This window comes from Canis lupus, chromosome 25 (assembly GCF_048164855.1).
Source record: "Canis lupus baileyi chromosome 25, mCanLup2.hap1, whole genome shotgun sequence".
Classification (NCBI taxonomy): Eukaryota; Metazoa; Chordata; class Mammalia; order Carnivora; family Canidae; genus Canis; species Canis lupus.
In genome coordinates this window covers 42,952,762-42,976,175 of record NC_132862.1, presented here as the reverse complement: position 1 = coordinate 42,976,175, position 23,414 = coordinate 42,952,762, and the positions used below count along the sequence as shown (strand labels likewise).

General features: G+C 52.2%; 2 protein-coding genes and 1 long non-coding RNA gene across 12 annotated transcripts in view; 2 read left to right on the top strand and 1 right to left on the bottom strand.

Moving 5' to 3' along the window:
* NINJ2 (ninjurin 2) overlaps nt 1–3,806 on the top strand; it is an 84,943-nt gene extending 81,137 nt beyond the window's left edge. For 7 of the 8 annotated variants that reach the window (XM_072799469.1, XM_072799475.1, XM_072799473.1 and 4 more), the window contains 3 exons: nt 1,988–2,219; nt 2,735–2,919; nt 3,419–3,806. In XM_072799469.1, the coding sequence (XP_072655570.1) occupies nt 1,988–2,219; nt 2,735–2,901 (399 nt within the window). In that variant the 3' untranslated portion in view covers nt 2,902–2,919; nt 3,419–3,806. Of the gene's footprint in view, nt 1–1,691; nt 1,711–1,987; nt 2,220–2,734; nt 2,920–3,418 lie in introns of those variants that run through there. The other variant, XM_072799468.1, reaches the window with a different exon arrangement.
* Nucleotides 1–23,414, bottom strand: part of B4GALNT3 (beta-1,4-N-acetyl-galactosaminyltransferase 3) — a 132,824-nt gene that overhangs the window by 32,257 nt on the left and 77,153 nt on the right. For 2 of the 3 annotated variants that reach the window (XM_072799467.1, XM_072799465.1), the window contains exons 4-19: nt 22,589–22,684; nt 22,010–22,100; nt 21,492–21,592; nt 20,940–21,007; nt 19,237–19,315; nt 19,049–19,115; nt 17,401–17,544; nt 16,477–16,586; nt 15,431–15,531; nt 15,084–15,145; nt 13,626–14,424; nt 11,744–12,063; nt 10,925–11,078; nt 10,597–10,669; nt 10,039–10,192; nt 9,322–9,448 (exon numbers count right to left, since the gene is read on the bottom strand). In XM_072799467.1, the coding sequence (XP_072655568.1) occupies nt 9,322–9,448; nt 10,039–10,192; nt 10,597–10,669; nt 10,925–11,078; nt 11,744–12,063; nt 13,626–14,424; nt 15,084–15,145; nt 15,431–15,531; nt 16,477–16,586; nt 17,401–17,544; nt 19,049–19,115; nt 19,237–19,315; nt 20,940–21,007; nt 21,492–21,592; nt 22,010–22,100; nt 22,589–22,684 (2,546 nt within the window). Of the gene's footprint in view, nt 1–4,485; nt 6,765–9,321; nt 9,449–10,038; nt 10,193–10,596; nt 10,670–10,924; nt 11,079–11,743; nt 12,064–13,625; nt 14,425–15,083; nt 15,146–15,430; nt 15,532–16,476; nt 16,587–17,400; nt 17,545–19,048; nt 19,116–19,236; nt 19,316–20,939; nt 21,008–21,491; nt 21,593–22,009; nt 22,101–22,588; nt 22,685–23,414 lie in introns of those variants that run through there. The other variant, XM_072799466.1, reaches the window with a different exon arrangement.
* On the top strand, nt 18,932–19,650 carry LOC140617683 (uncharacterized). Its single transcript, XR_012017864.1, has 3 exons — nt 18,932–19,129; nt 19,282–19,343; nt 19,470–19,650. It is a non-coding gene; the product is annotated as an uncharacterized lncRNA (long non-coding RNA).

The window sequence follows — 23,414 nt, the reverse complement described above, 5'->3', positions numbered from 1 at the left end:
CATCCTGACCTGGAAGGTAGCCCGCCCGGAACTAGCACAAATCAAAATCAAAGCAGGCCCTAAATTAGAGAGGAAGAGATGGGCCTGCACCCTCTTCTGCCCCACGGTGCCTCCCACACCCTCTGGGAAACTACAGAGACTTTCTCAGCGCCACTGAACAACAGAAGCTTATCAGCTCCATTAAAACTCACAGATAGCAGGGATTCCCGAGTGGCTCAGTGGGTGAGCGTCTGCCCCCTACTCCAGTCATGATCCCAGAGTCTTGGGATCGAGTCCCACATCAGCCTCCCCACAGGGAGCCTGTTTCTCCCTCTGCCTATGTCTCTGCCTCTCTCTCTGTGTTTCTTATGAATAAACAAAAAACTTATAGATAGTATTTTTGGTGAAAGCTTGGGAAGATCTTTGTGTCCCCAAATAATACCCTCTATCTCCCAGACCTTCACACACCTTTTGTGCAATGCTCAAACACAACACTAGAGCTTTGGGTTTAAGGTTTTGTCAGCTATTCATATGCAAATTTTAAGAGAAGGGGTCTCCTTTGATGCTTTCACAGTAATTTCAAACTCTCTCAGATCTTGAACTAAGAGCTACATTTGAAGGGAGTAAAAAGTGCAAAACATGTAGCCACCAGACATACCGGACAGTGGGATAAGGAGAGGAGGCGTGGGGATGGCCCACAGGACAATTTTGGTACCCTTGTTCCCATGCCGGAAGCACTTTGGATTGTGGGGAGGCCTGGGGGCTGCTCCACAGACTCTCTCACTTACTAAAGTGTCCTTTGTACCCGAGACAAACCTTTACCAAATGGGCTGAAGCTTTGGGGCCTTTGTAGGGCACTGGCCAACCAGGCCAGTTGGCTCCAGACAAGCCCAGAATCCAGAAGGAACGTCCAGAACCCTCTGAAACCTGCCCCATCCATCCATCCATCCATCCATCCATCCACTTAGTAGATAACCTGTGTTCATCTGCAAGATTAGTTTCCCTACCTCTAGGCTGTAACATCTTTCAAAGCTTCCCCTCCCTGTCCTTTCTCACTTGCTCTGGTTCTGTTCTTTATCACCCTGACCCCAAATCAGACCAATAATCTTTCAATGGGTCTGGAGCCGATGCTTCTGGGCCCTCCTGGGCCAATCCATCCCAAGACCCCCCTCCTGAATTAATTTCCCTAAAACACACCCTCATCCTCTTGAGGGGCTGCAGATGGCCGGTAGCATCCAGTGAGAATTTCTGGGCCTGACCCAGAGGCCACTCCGTAGGTCCTGTATTGTCCTTCATTCAATCTTTCAGAGTTAATGACTTCTTGAGAGTAAGACCTGTGTTTTATTTTTCAAAATCAAATCAAATGTAAATTACAAGTCAATAAATCCTAGCCAAAAAATAATAAAAAGACCAAATCAAATGAAGAGCTTTTCACTAGTGTACATTGCTGTGTGCATCCATATGTACGTACAGACATGCATTCTGAGGAGCACAGCTGTGGCCTCAGTGCTCTTGGCCACAGGGTTGGGTGAGATCCAGACACAGCTTGTGACCTATTTGCTAAGCTGTGCACACAAACTTGAGGCCACAGCATTCTGGGAGAAGGGGTGCCTTTCTTATTCCAGCCAAGCTTCAGAGATCCTGCTGTCTTCCAAGATGCTTTCCTCTCAGAGAAGAAAGAGGCCCAAGGCCAGGCCTGGCCCAGGCAACATGGAGAATAAAATGAGGATGGTACATCTTACAAGCAGCTGAGGACTCTTCCCCACAGCCCCCCACCCTTCTTCAGATAGACGTGGGGAGACCCTAAGGAAACATAAATGCCAACATACCATCATTTCAGAGTTCAAAGGTCCTGAAGGACTTTCTAGTCCAACTCTTTATTCTCTCAGGCCATGAAGCCGAGAAGGGTGTTATTTGCCCTTGGTTTCCCACCCCATTAAGGGAAAGCTTTAAAATTTCTCTCCCCTTCTGGAGCCTCCTCGGTCAGCCCATGTTTTCTCTGTTACAGCCTGGGAGCCCCAACCTCAGGAGGAGCCAGCCCATCAACCTGAACCACTATGCCACCAAGAAGAGCGTGGCCGAGAGCATGCTGGATGTGGCCCTCTTTATGTCCAATGCCATGCGGCTGAAAGCAGTGCTGGAGCAGGGGCCGTCCTCCCATTACTACACCACCCTCGTCACCCTCATCAGCATCTCTCTGCTTCTACAGGTGGTCATTGGAATCCTGCTCGTGGTCATTGGTGAGAGCCCAGGCCAGGAGTCGGCCTCGGTGGCCCCTGGTGGGAGGAAAGGCCCCAGCTGCCTCCTTGCACCCTCCTGCTCTTGCACATGTCAACTTCTCAACCATACACTGACCTGTGGTAGGTGGTAGCCCTCCACACCTACAAACGCCCAACTCAACTCCTACATGGTGAGAGCAGACTCCTTGTCCTACCTCCTGGTATCCCATGTAGTGGTCACTCCACAATACCTGCTGAACAACTCTCTTCACTTTCTCGTGGCGTGCATCCCCACTCTTAAGACTCAGTATGAGTTCCCAAATCCCGATTTCTGTAAGGACTGTGTGGATGTCCGGTGCACAGGTCAGTGAGGGAGAAGGTGGCTCAGCACAGTGAATACAACCTCCCTTGCTTCTACCACATGAGAGTCTGAGGTGCCAGACTTTCTCTGACCTCTAGTGGATGCTGCGAGGGAGGTTTCGGGCTGTGGCCCCACACCCCAACCCTTCCCTCCCACTCCCCCACCTTGCCCACAGCACAGCTGAACCTCAATGAGGTAGAAAAGCAATGGCAGCTCAACCAACTCAACAACACTGCCACCACCCTGGTCTTCATCACTGTCGTTGTCAACGTCTTCATCACGGCCTTTGGGGCACACAAGACAGGCTTCCTGGCTGCCAGGACCTCAAGGAATCTGCTCTGAACACAGCCTGGGACCCAGGTGAGGGAGGATGGGAGGTCCGCGGGTCCAAGGGTTCTCCCAAGTGACCCTTCTCTCAGCTCTAGGGGCTTGAAGTAAGAGTGAGATCTTTGCCAGCAACAAGAAAAGACAGATCTGAGGCAAGGAGGGGATCTGAGAGAAGAGTTTGGTTGGGGACCCAGAAAGGCCCCTCCTGCTGCTAACGGGTGATTTTTCCTGAGCAGTCAAGCTGGGGTCTTTCTATAGCTGGGGGTGGGTGGGAGGCAGTGTGGTCAGTGCTTGGCTCTGCCCCTCTGGCAAGAGGAAAGATGCAGCGTGGGATCCCTCAAACTGCGGTCCGTGGACCAGTAGTAACACTGTGTGGAAGGTTGCAGGAAACGTCGAAATCTCCAGCCCCACTTCAGATCTACTGAATCAGTGCATTTAAAAAGGTTGCTAGGGGAATTGTATGCAGAGTAAAGTCTAAGGACCACTGGGCTGGCCTGCCCACCTCACTGTCTCTTCTCTGCTTCCCCTATAGGTCCTAGGTCCTGGAATGGCTTCTGCCTCTTTACTCTCCACACTGCTAGGACGATGGGCACTTTCCACAGCCCCTAGGAGAGCTCCCAGAAGGGCGGTGGAGATGCCCTTGCTCCCTACCCACAGCTTCTGAATTAAGATGTTTTATTTTACTGGTCTAAGTGAATCCCATCTTGGTCTGGAGTCCTGAGCTCAGACTGCGGTACTGCCAACCTTTCTCTCTGGTGGCGTCTCCTGCATCTAAGGAGTGTCTGCCTAAAGCCAAGCCTGCCCAGGTTCAGGCCTCTAGTTCATACTCCGCTTCATTCCTCCCCTCTGCCCTATCCATTTTCTCCTTTTTGTAAAATGGAATGATCTCTATAAAGTTTTCTGCAAATCCGCTGAGTCAATCTATGCATCAGGCTGGTCTCTGGATGCCCTCTCCAGCTGTGTTCTGGAAAGGGCTTGACTTCCTTTCCTCTGGGTCCTGCTCTGAGTCAGTGTTCCAGGCCCCACGTGCCTTGGGCTAATTACCATCTGCTACATCAATGGCAGATTAGTTAATTCTGGATTGATCCATGTATGCACAATACTTTTTGAGAACCTGTTATAAACCTATCCAAGCTTTCAAATCAGCACCTTCCCTTAGGTGTGTGCTTAAGGCATACAGACTCACTTTGACCCCTGCCTAGGCCAAAGAGAACTGGGAAGGTAAAGTTGTGCTCATAAAGCATCAACTGGGCATCCCTAGCTCCAATAGAAACAATTTTCAGACTGTCTCCTACTTTCAAATGAGCCACACCTTGGCTCCTTTCTATGGCCCACCAACCACCCCCCCACCCCACCCCCAGCCCTGTGTCTAGCCTTCTCTCGGCCAGGGCGTCTGTTAGCCCTTCTGCACTGGCCCTGACTCCTCAGGCAGTTCCCCACAAGGCAGGCACCAACTAATGGTAAAGGGTGGAGGGCATTGTGGGAGGGTCCTCAGTGTGTCCATCAGAGGCCTGACAACTGAGGGAGATGCGAACCCTTAGGCCCCTCAGCCCACCCCTCTCCTATCTTGATGGGCAATGGGAAAAACACACAAGGCACTTTGTTTTCTAAGAAAATGCTGTATTTAATAATTTCCCTCCCCCCATCCCGCTTCCTCCCCCCACCCAACACATTTCCCTACTGAGTAGGGGCCAGACCAGGCCCTCCCCTTAAGGCAGATGGTGTGGAGGTAACTAACGGCAAAGGAAAGGCATTGGCCAGGGTCAGGGTCGGGGTGGGGGGAACATGAGTAAGTCAGGCGAGGCTACTGTCATTAAGAGGATGGAGATGGGAGAGCTGTTTGGGTTGGCTCAGGCCTACTGATGCCACGCCCAAGGGTGACAGTGGCCTTGGAAAGAAAGCTGGTGCCCCAGCCAGCCAGCTGTAGCTCTCACCTATTCCCTACAGCCCTTTCCCAAAGGCAGTGAGCCTGAGCAAGGGCCACGCAAAAAGCCACAGCCCAAAGGGCAGGAATAGTATCCAGAAGCCAGAACCCATTAACTGGAAAATCTTTGACCTTCCTGATTTCTTAGAGGGGGACCTTCAACCTCTAGAAGGTTCTCAATGGGCTCCATTCTCCTAAATGCCCAGGGTGTTCTCTTGGCGAATGCAGGGCCCACCAGGCAGACTCTGAAGTTGTGGCTTGGACTTTATTGCAGCAGGGAGCGTGGGCTCACTGACTACCCTCCTGGGCCCCGCCGCAACCTGCCGCAACCCCCATTGGTGTTTCCTTACAGCAGGGAGCCCTGCGCCCCCCTCCTTACACGGACACTGCAGTTCCAGAGCCAGTGCCCAATGCACCATTGGTCAGTTCAGCAGCAGCGGCAAAGGCAGCAGCAGCAGCAGCAAAATCCCCAGCCCCAAAGGCACCTGGGGATTTTTAGTGCAAGATAAGTGTGTGATCAGCAGGTGTCAGAAGGGGCAGCTGAAGACGACAAAGGCCAAAGGCTCTTCCCTGAAAGGGCTCTGCTTTTCAGTTCCTTCTGGCTCTACTCCCCTCCAATTGGGGAAGAGATCTCAGGGTGATGCCCTTGCCTCCCCAAACCCATGGCCCTGCCCCTTCTCACCCTAGCCCCTGTTCCTCCATCTTGAACACACCCCTTCCTCTTCCACGCAGGCAGGTGGGGCCTAAGGATCTCCCTGCTGGAGGGCAAGTGTGTGGGAGAGCGGGGCTGTGGGGACTCCAGTCTTCCACTTCCCTTTCTTCCCTTCCTGCTGGACGCCCCACCCCCTTCCCAAGTCCAGGGCTTTCTTACATCCTCATCCTCTTTCCTCTCTGCTTCACATTCTCCCCAAGGCTTTAGCCTACAGGTGGGCTAGGCCAGGCCAGGGGCTTCTCACACCTCCTCCACCATGCCTGTCCTGCGCAGCCTGTATGCCAGACCCTGGGGAATGACAAGCCCATGTCCACTAGCTGTCTGTCTCCCAACCCCACTGGGCCACCATAAAAATGCCACCAGTTCTGTGCTTGTGGTCGTCGGTCTGAAGTTAGCACCACCAGGAGGGTAAGGTTAATGCCCTAATCAGGGACCAGCTGTTCAGTGGCTCCCTGGGAGAGATGTGCATGTCTCTGGAAGGCACAAGCCTGGGGTAGAGCTGAGAACTGATCCGTGCTGTGCCAGCTCCTCTGGTTATAAATCAGCTGCCAGATCAAGGACCGAGGGACACAACACGCTACACTGGAGTGGGTCAGGTATACAAGTGGGGACGTGCCTTAAGTGCAAGACTGCATCTGTCTCTCATAGTCAGTGCTGGGTCTGGACAGTTACAGTTTTGGTTTTCTGTTAGAAAAGTAAAAACCCCCAATGAAATATGTCCAAGAGAAGAGTTTCCACGTCCTGGTCACTACTCCCCGGGTGGATGCTGGAATGCACCTTACGGATAGGTTGGTAGCACTCAAACAGGTCTTTCTTTCCCAGAAGACTCTGGCACCTTTCCCAGAAGCCTGTCCACCTCTGTCAACTGAGTGAACGGCCCCTCCCGGTCCCTCTCCCAAGGTCCTCCCTCTGGAGGCCTCGAGGGTAGAGACAGGGGCCTTGGCAGCTGCCTGTGTGAGGTAACAGCTCTGGGGGAAGTGACAGTGTTAGCTCTGAGGCCTCTCGGGGCCCAGCCATGGCTCCTGCTCCCCTTCCCTCTCCTCCTCAATGGTGAGCAGGGGTGCTGGGGAGCGAGCACGAGTCAAGGAGTGGGAAGCAGTTGGTTGGTCGGTCAAGTGGGCCGCCCCTCAGGATCATGGCATTTTCATCTGGCGACGGTTCCACATGCCTCGCTTGGAATGGAAGTGATGGAAGAAATTCCTGAGGGAGAGTCGCTCCACTTCCAGGCCTGCTTGGAGGATCCTGAATGGGGGAGGGGGCAGGGTGAGCAACCGAAGCAGGAGAGGCAACTGGGGAGAGGCCCAGGCCCCTGAGGACCTAGCCCTCCTGTGTCTGCATCACACCTGGTCCCACCGGGTCCCTGTCTGCCTCTGTTTACTCTCCCTGGAGCATGGGCAGTGGGGTGTGGTGCACAGGGCCAAGGCTTTGGAGCCAGACAGCCTGGATTTGAAACCCAGCCCCACCCCACACCATGTAAAGCGTGTCACTCTTCAGAGTCAAGGTGTGTCAATCTTCTTCTTCTTTTTTTTAAGATCTTATTCATTCATGAGAGACACAGAGAGAGAGGCAGAGACACAGGCAGAGGGAGAAGCAGGCTCCCCAAGGGGAACCCAATGTGGGACTCGATCCCAGGACCCTGGGATCATGCCCTGAGCCAAAGGCAGACCCTCAACCACTGAGCCAACCAGGTGCCCTATCAGTGTGCCAATCTTGAGAGAGAGGAGAATGATACACAGTTGACCCCTGAACAACACAAACTGGAATTGTGTGGGCCCAGTGACATGTGGGCTTTTTTCCAATAAATAAAGTACAGTGCCCTAGTTGTGTTATCTCCTCCTTAATGATTTTCTTATTAACACTTTCTCTTCTCCAGCTTACTTTATTGTAGTACACAGAACATACAAAATGTGTGCTAATCAACTGATTGTTATCGGGAAGGCTTCCAGTCAGCAGTAGGCTATGGGTAGTTAGGTTTTGGGGAAGTCAAAAATATTGTGTGGATCTTCCACTGTGTGGAAGTCAGTGCCCCTAATCTCCATGTGGTTCAAGGGTCAATGTATAGATATTGGAGGCTGGTGGTAAAGACTAGAGGTGATGGGAAGAAGTGCTCAGTACAGCTGCAGGCACACACCCTATGCCAACCACCAGGAGCTCGGCCCGCAGGGGACACATCACCACCCGTGATGGAGATGGAGGGGGCAGACCTGAGCCCAGCCCTCCCCTGCCGCTATATGTGTAGCCTGTGGGGAGGAATCTCTCTCCCAGGAAGCGTATCCTTCCATCAAGGTGGTACCAGAAGTCTGCATCTACCCAACCTGGCAGGAAGACCGAGGGTGGAGGTAAGTAACCACTATATGAGTCTTCCATCCACTCTGGGATCTGCTCTGACCTGGCTTTTTGAGAGCTGGGTTAGCTAATCCGAGCTCCCTCAAACTCCCTCCTTTGCACCTTCAATTCTCTTAGTACTGCCCCTTGTCGTTATATACAGTATACCTCCCTTATTTTTTTCTCCCTCAAGGGGAAAAAAACAAAAACAAAAAAAACAAAACATACGCAGAGCTGGTTTTAAGCCTCTGATGCCCACTAGCTGTGGTATTTGGGGCAGTTGGGAACTTCTCTTCAAGGCTCATTTGGACAGCGGAGACAATCACGCCTCCCTCACAGAGGTGTGGAGAGGAGCAAACAGGGGGCAGATACAAATCACCTGCCAAGTATGGGTGCCCCTGAGGGGTAGCTGTCTCCAGGAAGAAGTGTCCCCACACCCCCAGGGCTCCTCCAGTGCTCCTGACCCACCTGTCACATCCTCTAGACACTGGCTGGTCCTTTCTTTCTTTGACGTCTCTCTCCCTTTCCTCCATCCCCTCCCCTTTAACCCAAATCTCAAGGTATCATCCTCTTTCCCGCTCCTTCTGTGGCAACAAATTTCTTTCTTCTTCAAACTTTTATTTATTAAAAAAGTCTACCCCCTACATGGGGCTCGAAATCACAGCCCAGAGATCAAAAGCAGTATGCTCTTCTGATTGAGCCAGCAAAGCGCCCCTTGTGGCAGAAAAAAAAATTTTTTTAAGTAAATTTCTTTAAAGATGAATCTCATACTAACACAGCTTCCACTCCCCTGCCATCAGCATGCCCCACAACCCCTCCAACCAGGGTCCTGGCCTGCTTGCTCCTGTCTCAATGTCCTCTTCTGTCAGCTTGCCAAGTCTGTAGCTGATCCTGTGTCCTCCTTTCTCCCTCTTGCCATTGACTATTTCTTGCTCCCTGAAACTCCCTCCTCCCAGGGCTTCCAAGGTCCCAGGACCTCCTGGATATCCTACTGCCCTTTAATGATCCACACTGTCTCTTTCGCTGGCCCCAAAGCCTTTCCTAACCCTTCATCTGACTTCTTGTCCATTCCCCCAGCCTCAGCTTCCCTGGCAGGTGGCTGCGGGGGAGGAAGGTTCCAATCCAGGAAAATGCACCTGTGTTCTTTGATGTCGCAGGGCCTGTGCTGGGACCATTAGCATTTACACTCATACAGCTCAACAGCTTTTGCTTTACCCCAAAGTCTTCCCATGGACTTTAATCTCCACGCTAACCCTGGGACATAGGCAGAGGCAGTATCATTCCCCTTCTAACAGACACAGAAACAGAGTCTTGGCCAGGCAAGTAACATGACCCAAGTAAGTGGTCAGGCTTCCTCTGAGTCCAGTGCTTGTTACCTGTGGATCAGGAGCCTGCAGCCCTGAGGGCCAGGCCTTGGCCCATCTAGCCCCGTTCTGTCCCCAGAGTCCCTCTCAGACACCCCTTCCCTGGTCACCTGTCCAGCAGCTCCCAGTCTTCCCCGCCCCAGCGGTCTCGGAACTCCTTGGTGTTCATGCCTCCGATTCTGTCCAGGTCTGACTTGTAGATGCCGAGCAGTCCAAACCCATTCACCTCCCAGTAGCCTGTGGCCAGACAAGAAGGCTCCAGTGAGATGAACCCGGGGCCTAGAGGCAATGGAGGCTGCTGGGCTACATTCCCAGAGCCTTCTCTGAAAGAGGACGATGTGCCTGATGCTGAAAACTGTGAACGAGTCCCTCCCTGTTGTGGGGGGAAAGCCCTTGCACTAAGTTTCAGGGTCCGATGGAAGCAGTGGTCCTACCAGGGGGTGACCACAGGCCCTACAACCCGATCTGACAATAGCAGCCACTGAAGACATAGCCGAGCGTGCTTTCCTTGTCTGTTACCCTCTCCAGAGGTAGGGAGCCTATCTTTCCATTTTTCTATCTGCATAGGGCACAGAATCTGGCACACAGTGAATGTCTGATAAATGAATGAAGGGAAGATGGGGAAGAAATGTCCATTGTTGCCGCAGCTGTGGCTGTGAGCACAGCCCTCAGGCCCTCTCTGGTGGACTGTCCAGATGGGTAGAAGGAGCAGGAGGGGGAAGAGGGGAGACTGCCACCGGAGACATGGTTGCTTCCAGCTCTGGGATGAAGAATCAAGGCCAGAGAGAGGGCTCTCCTACCCTCCCTAGCCCAAGAACAGGGCTTACCCTCAGGCCACTGGGGGGTGGCCCCGCAATGCAGCCTCATCACCATGGGGGCAAAGGCCATCTTGCCCTCCACACAGTGCTTCCGGATGGTATCGATGACTCCAGCAGGGAAGTGGATGTGGAGGTCACAGAGGAAGATGATGCTGTGCGGGTCCTGGGGACAGATGGGGGAGAGTCAGCAGACCCCACAGACCAGGGCAAACCCCTGACCCCACAGAAGTCAAGCCACTCCTGAGGACACTCCTCAGGCTCCTTCCCACTTGAGTGATGGACAAACTTCCACAAAACAAACCGTTGAGCTAATTTCCACAGTATGGGGCCCCAGAGCGCAGTTCTCGGAGTCAGAGGATGAATTCTGATACCTCCCCTCCACCCCTCATGACTGCAAGGACTCTGGACAAAGGCTCCACTGTCATTTGGCCCTAGAGCAGAGCAGAAAGGACCTCCCAGGTCCTCATTCTTTCCTCCCCGAGGAGCTGACTGCCTCACACATCCCAGATGTCTCCACCTCTTAACCAGTCTGTAACCACGTCTCCCAAACCCTTCCCAGGCTATTACCTTCACCAGGTCTATGCCGGCCTGAAGCCCAGCTGAGCGCTCGAAGTTTCCACGCAGCTTCATGTACTGGTAGCTGCAGGGAGAGGAGAGGAAACAGAGGCAGAGTATAAGGGCTTGGCAGCAGTGATCCCTGGAGGATGCTGGCAGGCTGGGAGAAAGATGATGTGTGCTCCTAGGATGGGATATGGGCATATGAGTCCTCTGGAGAAAGCCAGACACTGGGAATCAGGAAAGCTACATGGGACTTCTGGCTCCGCCCAGTACTCAGCATCCGGGATTCTAGAAAGCAAGTGGCTCAGGCTGGGCTCCGGCCAGGGAGCCTCCTCACCTCCGCAGCTTGGACCTCTTGAGGGCCATCTCCACGTCCATGTCCTCACTGCTGTAGTCAGTGATGATGATATTGAAGTGTGGGTCACCAGTGGCCTGGAACAGCTTTTCCATGTCTCTGATGAACTGCTGCACCCAGCGCGCCTGGTTCTTCACTACCATGGTGGGCAACAGGGAAAAAGAAGCAGTGATGCCAAGAAAGGCACCCCCACCACCAGCTCCTGTATGAGTCAGGACCCCATTGGACCTCTGCAGCTATGGAGGAAGCCAGTAGGAACGCAGCAGAGAGGCAGGAGGCAGAGGGGGAGCTCACCAGTGAAAGGGGCCTCTGTACCCCGTTGCCCACAGAGCCTGCAGGCAGGGCCCCACGGGAAGGCCTGGGCCTGGGGTTCATCCTCAGCTTTCTCACAGTGACCCGACCATGCTCAAGCCCCGTTTTCTGTCCATCCTGTTAGCACCCTTCATTTCCTGTCCTAGCTCACAGTTATTACAAGACTGTTTCGTGCTCCCCCTTCCCTTTATAAAAGCCGGCTAACCTGCTCTATGTTTTGTCCCCCAGAACAGTTGCAAACCCCAATATGACAACCCGGCCATGATCGCGTCCAACCCTGACACCGGGCACACCAGGAAGAGCAACTGGCCTACGAGCCAGCATCTTTTCCAACTGCAACACTTGGCCGTGTGACCTCAGGTCCTTGGCTATAAAGTGGCCTTCCCCCAGGCTCTTGTGAGATCGAATCAGGGAGCAGAGCCTTGGGTGCTCGCAGTTATTTAGGGTCCCCACTCCATTGATAATGGCCGGGCTCGGCCTGAGGCTCACCAGGGACAATGAAGTGGACCACGGCTCGGTGATTCCAGGAGAAGCCCTGCGGCCAACACAGCTTGGGCTCTGGGGCCCGGACATTCAAGACATGTCTCCGGCGGTTGTGTGAGCCCCAAACCAGGCCCTGCAGGTTCCGGGGCTCGACCTCTTCCCCACCAGCTGGATCGATGCCCTGCCAGCCGCGGGTAGACACATACTCGGAGAGCCGCACGGGCCGCTGCCCCTGTTCCAGCAGCTCGAGCTCCAGGAGGTAACGACCCCCGCGTAGCTGGTCCTGGCGCTTCTCCACGTTCACAATGCGCTGGAGCTGGTACTTCCTGTGGCAGAAAGGGTGGGCCGCTTGAGTAATTCCTCCCCCCGCTGTGGGGAGGGGGCCGGGGGAAATACAGTATGGGAGAAGCCCATGAGGCCAGTGGTCAGGAGACTCTGGTTTTTGCCCTAGAGTTGCCATTGGCTAAGATGCTTACACCAGGGGCGCCTGGTTGGATCAGTCGGTGGAGCATGTGACTCTTGATCTCAGGGTTGTGAGCTCAAGCCCCACGCTCGGTGTAGAGCTTACTTACTTACTTACTAAATAAATAAATAAAATTTAAAGATAAAAGGCTTCCACCAGATTCTTAATCTCTAGCGATCACAGCTTCCATCTTCAAAAATGCACCTACAGACCTGGGATGACCTCTAACATGTGTTAAATCTCTAAGATTCTAAGTATGTAAAGTGAATGTGTTTCCTTCAGAAACGGACCCTCATTAATAAACTCTGTCCACTCACGGTACATAACACACAATGGATTATGAGAAATGTTGATTGGTAGCTCAATATCATTAATCTTCAGGGAGATGCAAATCAAAACTACCATGTGATACCATTTCGCACCTGTTAGGATGGCTATTTTTAAAAAAGGAAAATAACAAGCATTGGCACGGATGTAGAGAAATTGACACCACAGAGGGAAATGTAAAATGACACAGCTGATTTGGAAAAGAGATGGGTAGTTTCTCAAAACATTAAACACAGATATGACTCAGCAGTTCTACTCCTAGGAATATCCCCAAGAGAACTGAAACCATGTTCACACAAAAAAATTATACGCAAATGTTCATAGCAGCATTGTATTCATATTATGCAGTAGTACAAAGGAATGAAGCACTCAGTACATTCTACAACATGGATAAGCCTTGAAACTGTTTTGCCAAGTGAAAGAAGCCAGATACAAAAGGCCACATATTCCATTAACATGAAATGGTTATTATAGGTTAATCTATAGCAGTAGAAAGTCGAGTAGTGGTTGCTAGGGACTGAGAGGAGGGAGAAATCGAAGTAATGCTAACAGATACCAGGTTCCTTTTAAAAGTGATGAAAATGTTCTGGAATCAGATAGTGGTGATGGTTGTACAGCATTATGAATAATACCTAAAAAACACCGAATTGTACACTCTAAAATGGCTCATTAAAAGTTATATGAATTTTATCTCAATTAAAAGAATGTCAATTGGTTAAATGAATGAATGCAAAAACAAGAAGTCAGGCCATGTTTTCTGCCCTCGCCCTTCCAGCTCTTTCCTGGGGTCTTGTCTCTTCTAGTCTCAGTTTTGCCTATTCTATCCTTTACCAGCTCCTTCCCCAATAAAGGGGACCCCATCTTCCAAGCCTTCCCCGTGCTCGACACATGTCCTGGGCCAGGTACCCAGGGGTGTCAGAACCATGCCTGACTGGTCCGACTCATTCTCAGGAATAGGGGGTCCCAGGTGCTTGACCTTCCAGGGAGCCTGAAGCAGGGGAGCACGCTCCAGCCCCCAGGTTCCTGCCCTCAGGCCAGCTGGCTGTTGAGCCCTAGCCCCAGCCCCGGTCCCGGTCCCAGAAGAGCCCTTTACCTTACCCCCGGCTCCTCTGGTTGAGCTTCTTCAGGAAGACCCGCGTGACCTCGAGAGCCTCCTGCTCTGGAAGCAGCAGGTTGCCAGACGTGTTACAGTTCAGATCGATCCAGTCAGTCCGCAGGGCTTGGAAGTCAACATTCCGAGCACTGAAGGTCTGGTCCCAGTTTACCACCGGGTCAAACATGGGCACATATTCGAACACCTCACTCATATCCTCTTCCTCTTCCTCTTCCTCTTCTTCCCCCTCTTCTCCTTCCACCTGTCCTTCCTCACCTGCAGCTACCACTACCTCTTCCTCACCAGGCCAACCCCTCCTGGGGGCTGGGGGCTCCATCCTATCTCCCCTTCTCTGCTCTGCAATGTATGTCTCAACTTGATTCAGCCACTGGGACTGCCCTAGAGTCTTCCTGGGACTGTTACCAGTGGGCCTGGGCCCCTTGACTGCAGGCAGTTTCCCTGCCAGGGGCCCTGGAGGCCACTTCTCAGAGTGAGGTGGATCTTCGCTAGGCTCAGGGCTGGGTCTTTTCTCTCTCTTCTCTGGTTGCTGGACTGGGACATCGGTGGTCCTCATAGGGAAGGGAGCTGTGGAGTTCTGCTTGGAAAAGGGTGCCAGAAGACCCTCCTGGGGCTGAGCCAGGAGTTTCCGTAGGCTTCGGAGGTGGTAGTCAGTGACATCCTGCCCAGGGGTAAAGGTAGGCCCTTGTTTTCCTTCTGGCATCATGGCATTCTGGTCATTGGAGTCAAGGGTTTCCTCTGCTGCTTCTCCATACTGGGATTCTTCTAGAAGGCCTTCCTCAAAACCTGTTGTTAATAACAACCATTCCTCACATTAGAGTTTCTAACCTTTCCCAGACAAGATATACAAGACAGCAGTTGATCATCCGAATGACACACCAATGAGTTTCAGATGGGGATTATACCTGGGCTCTGCTGCTTGCTTACTGTGCGACCTTGGGCAAGTTACCAACCTCAACTAGCCCATTTAATCCTCTGCATAAAAGGAATAATAATGTGTCTTTCATGGATTATCGTGAAGATGGAGTGACATAAAATAGGCAAAGTGCCTAGCAGGTGCTCGAGGGACCCAACCAATGGCCCCCAACATGCCCTAATTCCTCAAGAAGCAAAGCCACTGGATGACAGTGCTTCTCTATAGCAGAACTTCCCCAGTGACGTGCCAGGGATAGCGATCATTCAAGCAGTCCAAGTAATCTCCTCTTGGCTCTAATTCTCTTCCAGCTGACCACAGCACACTGTTAAAAACAATGTCATTTTCCATACATGGGTAGTATGGAAAAGGTAGGCATACCATCTTCTATTCCTCCAGGTATATGGGGAAGGACTATGTGGCTTTGATATTCTCTTCGGGGGAAGGGCTGGCATGGTTTGAAGGTCCTCTAGAAACAGACCATGGTCATCCCTCCCAGCCTGACCTGGAAGCCTCAGTGGTCACTCTATACCTGGCTTCTCCGGCCCCTGCTTCTCAGGCTGGTCAATCTTGATGTACTCCCGAAAGCTGAACCTGCAGGAGGAGGGGAGAGGCAGACTGGTACCCAGTACCCTTGCAAGCTAACATGTGAGGCTCTGCTGGAGGCGCCAGCAGCAGTGCAGAGTCATGCCCTGGCCTAGAGTGCAGAAATGAGGCTGTGTGGGAGAAAGAGTATCTGTGAGCGCATGGCATGCCCAGGAAGGGCCTAGACTCCTCAGGCTGGAAGGGCATTCACAGCCCCTCTCACCCAGGAAGCTCTCCTGGTCCTGCAGAGCCCTTCTGTAAGACTGTTTTCTTGCCCAACTCGGTGTTACTCACCTGTCCTGGTAGTATGAGTTTTCCTGGTAGAAGCATTTATTATGGGTCTCCATGTGGCTCAGGCGGGTATAGTCATTGGGGTAGACGAAGGACAGGTGAACCTGGAAGAGGAGAAAGCAGCCACAGGAAAGAGAGGGCAGGACCTCGGTAAGAAATCAGCCCACCAGGGTGAAGTCTGCCCCTGGCTGGGACCACCCAGGGGAGAAGCACTGTTTGGAGCTCTGAGAGACAACACTTGTTCCATTCCACTCTTCAGGCCTCCTCTCCTAGGCTCCCTGGACCAGATGTAACCCCTGCCGCAAGCTTCCCAGTGCTCCTACCTCGGCTCCTCCACAGCTGCAGCCAGCACCATTTTCTCCCTGTCCTGCCATCTCATCCTCTCCTGCCACCTTGAAACCTTTACCTGCAACCTCTCAGGGCCCTGGAACAACCCCCCTTTTGCTACTCCACTGCTTCCTGCCCCTCTTAAACAACTTCAGACAATGCCACCAATAAACTTCCCAGTTAGACCCCACCCATTCTCTGACCCAGAGGACAACTCCTGAGACTCCTGTTCGCTTCTTCCTGCTTCTAGCACTCCTCTGATGGTTTCTAGATCTGGATATATAGTATGCACACTGCCTCTGCAGTTTCCATCCAGGCTCTCAGTTCTCTAGAGCTAACTTCCCCTCTATAGTGCCTCATCTATGAGTTTAATAAGGACTGCTGGCTGATGGCCCAGTAAGACAGACCCAGGCAGGACAGGGTTGGGCAGCTCAAGGAGCAGAGTATAGGAAGCCTCAGGCCAGCCCCTCCCATCATCATCAGGGTTGGTGTCAAAGGGCTTACTAAGGCCGAGCATTCATTCTCGCAGTTTATAGGGTGGTTCATTGGGCCATGGGCAACTTGGAATGCAAGTTCACCCATCCCCTGGACCCCATAAGGCAGTCCTGTCTACTGCTATGTGGCATCGCGGGGAGGAAGAGTCAGCCCTGGTGCCCCTCCATCTCAGCCACAGGTGGCAAGCCCTCTTGATCCTGCCCCCACTGCCCAGCACCAAGACTTACAAAGCGGAGTCCCTGGTAACGCTGCAGGGGGAGCCCGTCCACCAGGTAGCTGGGTTTGTAGGGACAATCAGGCAAGACATGGCGGAGATGAGCCTTGGGGATCAGAGGCACTAAGGACAGTAAGGGAAGAGGGATGAGGGTGAGGATGGGAGCCTGGAACAGGCTGCCCTAGAGGCACGAAGGCTCTTGGCTGAGGGGGAGGCCCGATGGCCTCTGCTCTGAGCAGGCACCTTTTTGTATTTGCTCACAGCAGCGGTAGGCAGAGTCCAGTCCATCAGCTGAGGTTGCCAAACCAAGGCTGGCATCACTCATCTGGGGTGGGTGCATTCTGGGAGGGCCTTGGAGGTCAAGGAGTCGGATGCAGACCCTGGCTCATGGCATTGGGACCGCTGTACAGGGCTAGCCTCAGTAAAGGTTTAGAAACGTCCAAGAGGCTACTGAGTCTCACTCTAGGGCAGGGCCAATAACTGAATTTTCTCCTGGTCATTATGGGGGTTGGGATGGGGCTTTCTCATCTTTTATAATGTAAACGCTCCCAAGAATTTATGACTCCAACACCTTGGTGGGAACAGATTTCTCTCATTGGATTAGAAGAGTTGGGATCCAGTAGGAAACTATGATATGTGCAATTTTGGAGGGACCCATAGGGGATTTCTGGGCTCTAGTTCTACTTCTTGTCCTGAGATGTGGTTATACAATGTTTGTCGTGTAATGATCTGTATAATTGTAAAATTGTACATATATATTCTTGTACTTTTCTATGTGCATGTTATATTTTACACTGCAAGGGAAAACCAAGATTCTCTGACTTTTGGGATACAGCGGTAGTAGTGACAAATCTGAGGAGTCTCCTCTACTAACACCCACAGACCTAGCAGTGGATGGGCCCCAGAACGGATGACAAGTGGACGGCCACAGTTTTACCTCGATAGAGGGTATCCCGAGGGTCAGGCTGCAGCATGTCTGCGAGAGGCGGCTCCTCTCTGGGAAGAGAGTCTCGGGAGCCTACATGGCTGGCTGCTGTCTGGGGGATGTGGCCCACATCATCCATCCTTAGGACTGTCTCATCTGGGCCCAGGGAGGAAAGTACAGAAGCAGCTGTGAGTCCCAGAGCAAACCCAGAACCAAGACCCCTGCCCCTCTAAGCCCAGGCTTCTGTATCCCCCCCAGGGACAGTATGGGGTATGGGCGATCCCTCTCCCCTCTAGCCCTGCCCCCTCACAGACTGTGGGTTCAGCTACAGATATACCTTGGACCCACTCTGCTCGCCCCATGGCTACCATTTTATGTAAAATGAAAAAAGATACCACTTCCTCAAATGTGTTACTGCTACTGGCTGGAAATCCGACATTGAAGCCTGCTTCATCTATCTCATAAACAGCTATAGAGCACTTACTAAATAACGAGCTAGGCACTGCTCTAAGCAACTGATAAACATCAAGCCATTTCATCTCCAAATAAGCACTGTATGCCTTAGGTATTTATTAATTATTCCTACTTTACAGACTAGGAACTTAGGAAAGAGAATTTAAGTCATTTGCTGAAGATCATACAACCAGAAGTGGCAAAGGTAAATCTGAACCAAGGCGATACAGTCTCAGCCTCCAGGTTATGCTGTGTCTCAGACACATAAGCCAGCAATGCAGACTATGGCAGGGGCACCCCTCAGCAGCCCTGCTCCTCATACCCCTCCCCGCCTCAGTGTTCTCTCCAAGTCAGCCAGACCTCCTCTTTCTTCTACACCCAGGGCTAGTTACCTCTGGTTCATTGTACTAGTTTCTTACCTGAACTTTACAATGGGCCTCTTTCTTCTCGTTTCGCATTGCACCTATGGACTCCAGCTCTCCCTCCTTCCTCTTGCACCAACTCAAAAATTCGCGCCCCTTCTGCCTTGACCTTCGTTCACCAGCAACCTCCTCCCACCTGCCTTACCCATGCCACCCTATCCCCCTGTCCTGTGAATGCACACCTCCCTGGCCTGCCCCCATCCTGCCCTCCCAGTCTCCTCTCAGAACTCAGCTCTCCCTCCCTCCCTTGGGGTTCTGGCCCTGCCTGCTCTTCCTACACCCAGGCCACATGGCCCCACCTGCCAGGTGGTGGTTCTTAGTGGGGCCTGTGGATGGATAGGAAATCATGAGCAACACAGAATACAACTGAAGAGTTCATTTACTGAAAATAAATCTAAAGCAGATGAGAAGGTTTCTTCAGCTCTGGTCACAGCTTTGCAAAGAACCATGGGTCCTTCAACTGTGAAATGAGAAATTAGCCTCATGGTCCCTGGATGCCCTTGAAATTGTACACAAAACATTGCGTGTGGGTAGACAAGGGCATTTTTCTGGGGCGAGGTCTTAGCGAGCTTCCAGCAGGTTCTCAAAGGGGTCACTGACCCAAGAGTCAAGGACCTTTGACCTTAGAATCCCTCTAAGTTCTGTTCCTTGTTCTGGATCCGCTTTCCACCCAGGTTCCAAGCACCCTAAGCTTTAGCCTCCACCCCTCCCCTGACCAAATTCACCTGATGGGACATGTTGGCACCAGCTTGCCTGTCTCCAGGGGAGGGGCAGAGCCTACTCACTTGTGAAGAGCGACAGGGAAGGGGAGTCAATAATAGTGAACTTGGCTCCAGGGTCGTTCCGTCGCCACTGGAAGAGAGAGGGTGGATACAGAGGGTTGGAGGTGGCTGGCTTTAGAAAGGGGTTCAGGGGACAAGGGGCAAGGAGTTCACCTAGTTCAGAGGTGAACTAGGAGGGCAGGAGCTCTCACCGCAACTTCCACATGATCTGTGCCCTTGTCATTCTGTTTGTGCAGCACCTCAAAGTAGTACCTCTGGGAGGCCACCAGGCTGGCAGGAGGGAGCAAAGACACAGAAGGTGATCCTCTCAGGTCCTATGGTCATCCCTCTGACCCACTCTTCCCCCGTGCCACCCCAGCTTCCACCTCGTTCTCACTACCTGCAGCCTCCCCTTGTCCTTTCCTCTCTGCTCCCACAATCCCAGGAGCTTCACTTTTAATGCTGGCCTGGAGTCTCCACGCTGCCACTTACTCACAGTGTGACCTCAGCATTCTCTTCTGTAAGACGGCCGTAAGAACAGTACACACTTCACAGGAGAATCAGGAGAATCCACAGAAATACAGATCTTCCTCAACTTAGGATAGGGTTATGTTCTAATAAACTTATTGTAAGTTGAAAATATTGGAAGTCGAAATGCATTTAATATACCTAGCTTAGCTTGGCTCGCCCTGAATGCATTCAGGACACTTGTAGTAGCCTACAGGTAGGTGGGATCATGTGCCACAAAGCCTATCTATAATAAAGTGTTGAATATCTCATGTAAGTGACTGAATGAAAGTGAAAAATAGCATGGTGGTTTGGGTACAGAATATCGGTGGTTGACCCTGTGATCACATAGCTGACGAGGAGCTAAGGCCACTGCCCAGCTTCGCCAAAGACTATTGTACCCCTTGTTGAAAGATCCACATTCAAAATCTGAAGTACAATTTCCACTGAATGCATATCACTTTTGCACCATCATAAAGTGGAAAAATGGTAAGTAAAAATATTATAAGACTGGCTGTCTGTAATAATAATCCTTACAGAGTTGTTACTATGAGCTAAACACTGTTCTAAGTGCTTTATATAAATGAATTCACTTAATTCTTGTTTGTAGATGAGAACATTGAGGCACAGAAATCTTAAGTAATTTGCCCCAAATCACTGAGGCAGGAAGTGGTGGAGCTGGGATTTGGATCCAGGCAATCTTCCTTCTGGGTTCAGGGCATTGGCTGCCATGCTGAATGATATGTAATGTGCTCGCCACAGAGAATGGCACATAGCAAGGGCTCTTCCGAGAGCTAGACTGGCTTCCTGTGATTGACATCAGTGTTACCACCAAGTATTGACACGGTCTCGCCTTTGTGTGCAGGCCACCAGGTGGCACTCTGAAGTCAGGCTAAGTTCCCCTTCCAGCATGTTAATGCAATTCAGCCGATACAGGCTGGGAAAAGCCTGTCTCCCTCTGGTCTACTGAGGAATCAGGGATCAAGTGATCCATGAGGAACTTTCTGTAGCACAGGCAGAGAGCCAAGTGTCCAGGCTGCACCACTGCGGACATTTACAGGGATGGAGCAAATGGGAAGGACAAGGACTGGAAGAAGAGAGACCTATTTTGTTTTCCAGTCCTGAGTGTCACTAAATAGCTGTGTGACCTTCATCAAGTCACAACCCTCTCTGAGCCTCAGTTTCTGCATCTGTAAAATGAGGAAGGATGGGCCAGATGGTTTCTAAAGTCAAATACATCATTTAGCAGAATGCATGAGTGCCCAGTCATACTGCACATCTAGACTAAGGAAGGCTGGAGACAGGCCGGGTACCATCAGGCTCCCTGCCTCTGATTTGACCTTGGCACTTGATGTAGGTTTGGTTTTTTTTCTGTGCTCAGAAGAATGTCATGAGACTCCCTACTTACCTCACTGGCTTGGAAATTTGGCTCCGAAATTTCCCAAACTCTCCAGGGGCAGTCCACTCTTTTCCAGTCTAGAGGTGTGAGGAGAGCAAGAAGAGGGAAGGAGGAAGATGACAATATGGAGGAAGGGAGGTGGGGAGTGCAGAGATGAGGAAGGAATGGGGAAAAAGGAGATATGTGAGCAAAGAAGAGGAGAGAGAGGGGAGAGAAAACAGGAGACGTGAGGGGAGTGACAGGTGACCTGGGCAAGAAGAAGCTCCACCCTTCTTATAAGGGCCCCAAGCAATAAGTCCCCATGGCGGGCATCCTTGGCACCATGCTAAGGACGCTAAAACCCAAAAAGGAGACGTGGCCCAGTCCCAGCCAAGAGATGAATCTTCACTCTTCCCCAGTTTACAGTCTATCCCTTTATAATACAGGGCAGGGGTGACATGGAGGATGCTGTCACGCCAAAGAGACTAATGGTGATGCGGGTCTCCTGATGCGAGCAGGTGCCTCTTCCATGACCTGGTTCCCGGGCCCAGTGGGAGAGCTCTGCGGATGGGCTGACCCTACCTTGCCCACACTGGCCAACAGCTGAAGGCCTGACACCTGGTCATCCCGGCTGAGCCAGAACTCAGCGTTGTCATCTGCAGCAATGGCAAACTGTATTTTCCCTGGGCAGTGGGGAAAAGAGTTTTGCAGATGAGAGCAAGAAGAACATAGCATGAAGGGCTGAAGGCCTGTTTTACTTCTTAGTAGGTATATTCTCTTCAGGGGGCTTGGTGCTGTGGCTTCCTTCCCTGTAAGGTGGGGGTTCCTCACCTTAGGAGATACCATGAACATGGGGAAGACTCACAGAAAGAGACAAGCTAGGGCCAGACTCTGCAAATCAAGGCATGAAGTGGCAGCTGGGGTGCAATGGATAAAACCTCACTGTGACCAAATATCCCCTCTCTCCCCAGTGATGGACTAACAGGGTCCAGGCAGCCTAGTGTGGACTTACTTCTCAGCTACAGGCTTATGTTCTCTGGGTACCGTAAAGAATCTGGAGCAAGAAGCAGGAGGATGGGGCTTTGGGGGGCTGGCCTCACCATCGGTGAAGGGATGCAGGTAGCCAAAAATGCGGAGGCCATAGTTGGTCCATTTGGGGGAAACAGCCAGCTTCCTCAGGGTTGTGCGAATCTATACCAAGAAAGGGGAGGGAAACCATTATTCAGAAGAGGGAAGAGGAAACTGAAGAAAGTCGTCCACTCAGGGCTGATAGGAAGACCAGAGTTGGGGGGGAAGGGGGACAGGAAGGACTGGGCCATGGCACAGTGAGTGGAGTGTAGACAAGATCTCCACTCTTATTTGCTTTTTTGTCCCTGTGACCTTGTACAGTGCACAACCAGCCCAACTGTATGCAGTGGCTCTGGCTAATCTAGATCATGAGCCACAATGAGAACCTAAAGCTGAAATGATACAGAAAATGGCAGAGAAATCGCCAGGAATCCTGGGGAAGGGAGCCAGAGTAATAGTTACAGGCAGAAGAAAAGAAGACCCAAGATATAAAGGAAAGAAAATGAACTAGAAAGGAAGCAGGACAGATGAAGAAGACAGAAGACAGGGGGGAGATGAGAGATAGGGAGTGGGCAAGGGAGGGAAAAGAGGCTTGGCTAGACAACACTCACGTGGGGGTACAGCGGGAAGTGCAGGTTCCTCCGGAGCTGCTGAATGGAACTGCCACACCAGTCTTCGAACACATGCAGGTTGGCATGGCCCTGGAACTGCAAGGAAGCAAGCGGGTGGGTGCCAGTCCCGACCCGCGGCTGGAGGAGGCTGGGGGCAGAGACAGCCGCAACCCCAGTCCCAACCTCAGCCCTGGTGCTCCTCTCATTGCTAAGGATCCCATCCCACCCTGGCACCCGCAGCTTCCTTCTCATACCTCAACCCCACTGCCTGGCCCTGAGGCCTGGGTCTGGTTTTCTGGCCATGCTTGTGCACACATGCACACACAAAGGCACAGAGTCCCCTGGGCTCTTTCCATGCAAGAGGGGGGCTGGTTTGCATTCCCCAGGCAAGGGGAAGTAATAGCCATGACAGATAGGCAGAGACGACAGAAAGAACTGGAAGGAGGGCCAAGCTGGGGTTTCAGCTAAAGATCTGCTCTTCCCCCCTCCCCGTCCCCTTCCCCTTGTGCCTAATAGTAAGCTTCACAGCTGTCTGCTGGTGAAACCTTATCTACCCAGTAGTCTTCATGCTTCTGGCTCCGGTTGTGGGGAAGCAGCTGGGAAAGCGCTGCAGGAGGTCATTGGGGGCCACAGGAGGTCTTTGGGGGCCCCATCCAGTAGGAAGGCCTCCCATTACTCCTTAAGGAGCTGGAAGCCTCTCTCGCTCTGTTCAGGCCTCTCCTGGCACAACTACCCGGGTGCCTGGGACCTGGGCAGCCCTGGGAAGGTAGGAGCAGAGGATGTATGCTCTCTCCTCCTCGGCTGTGGCATCTGTGGGGCATAGACA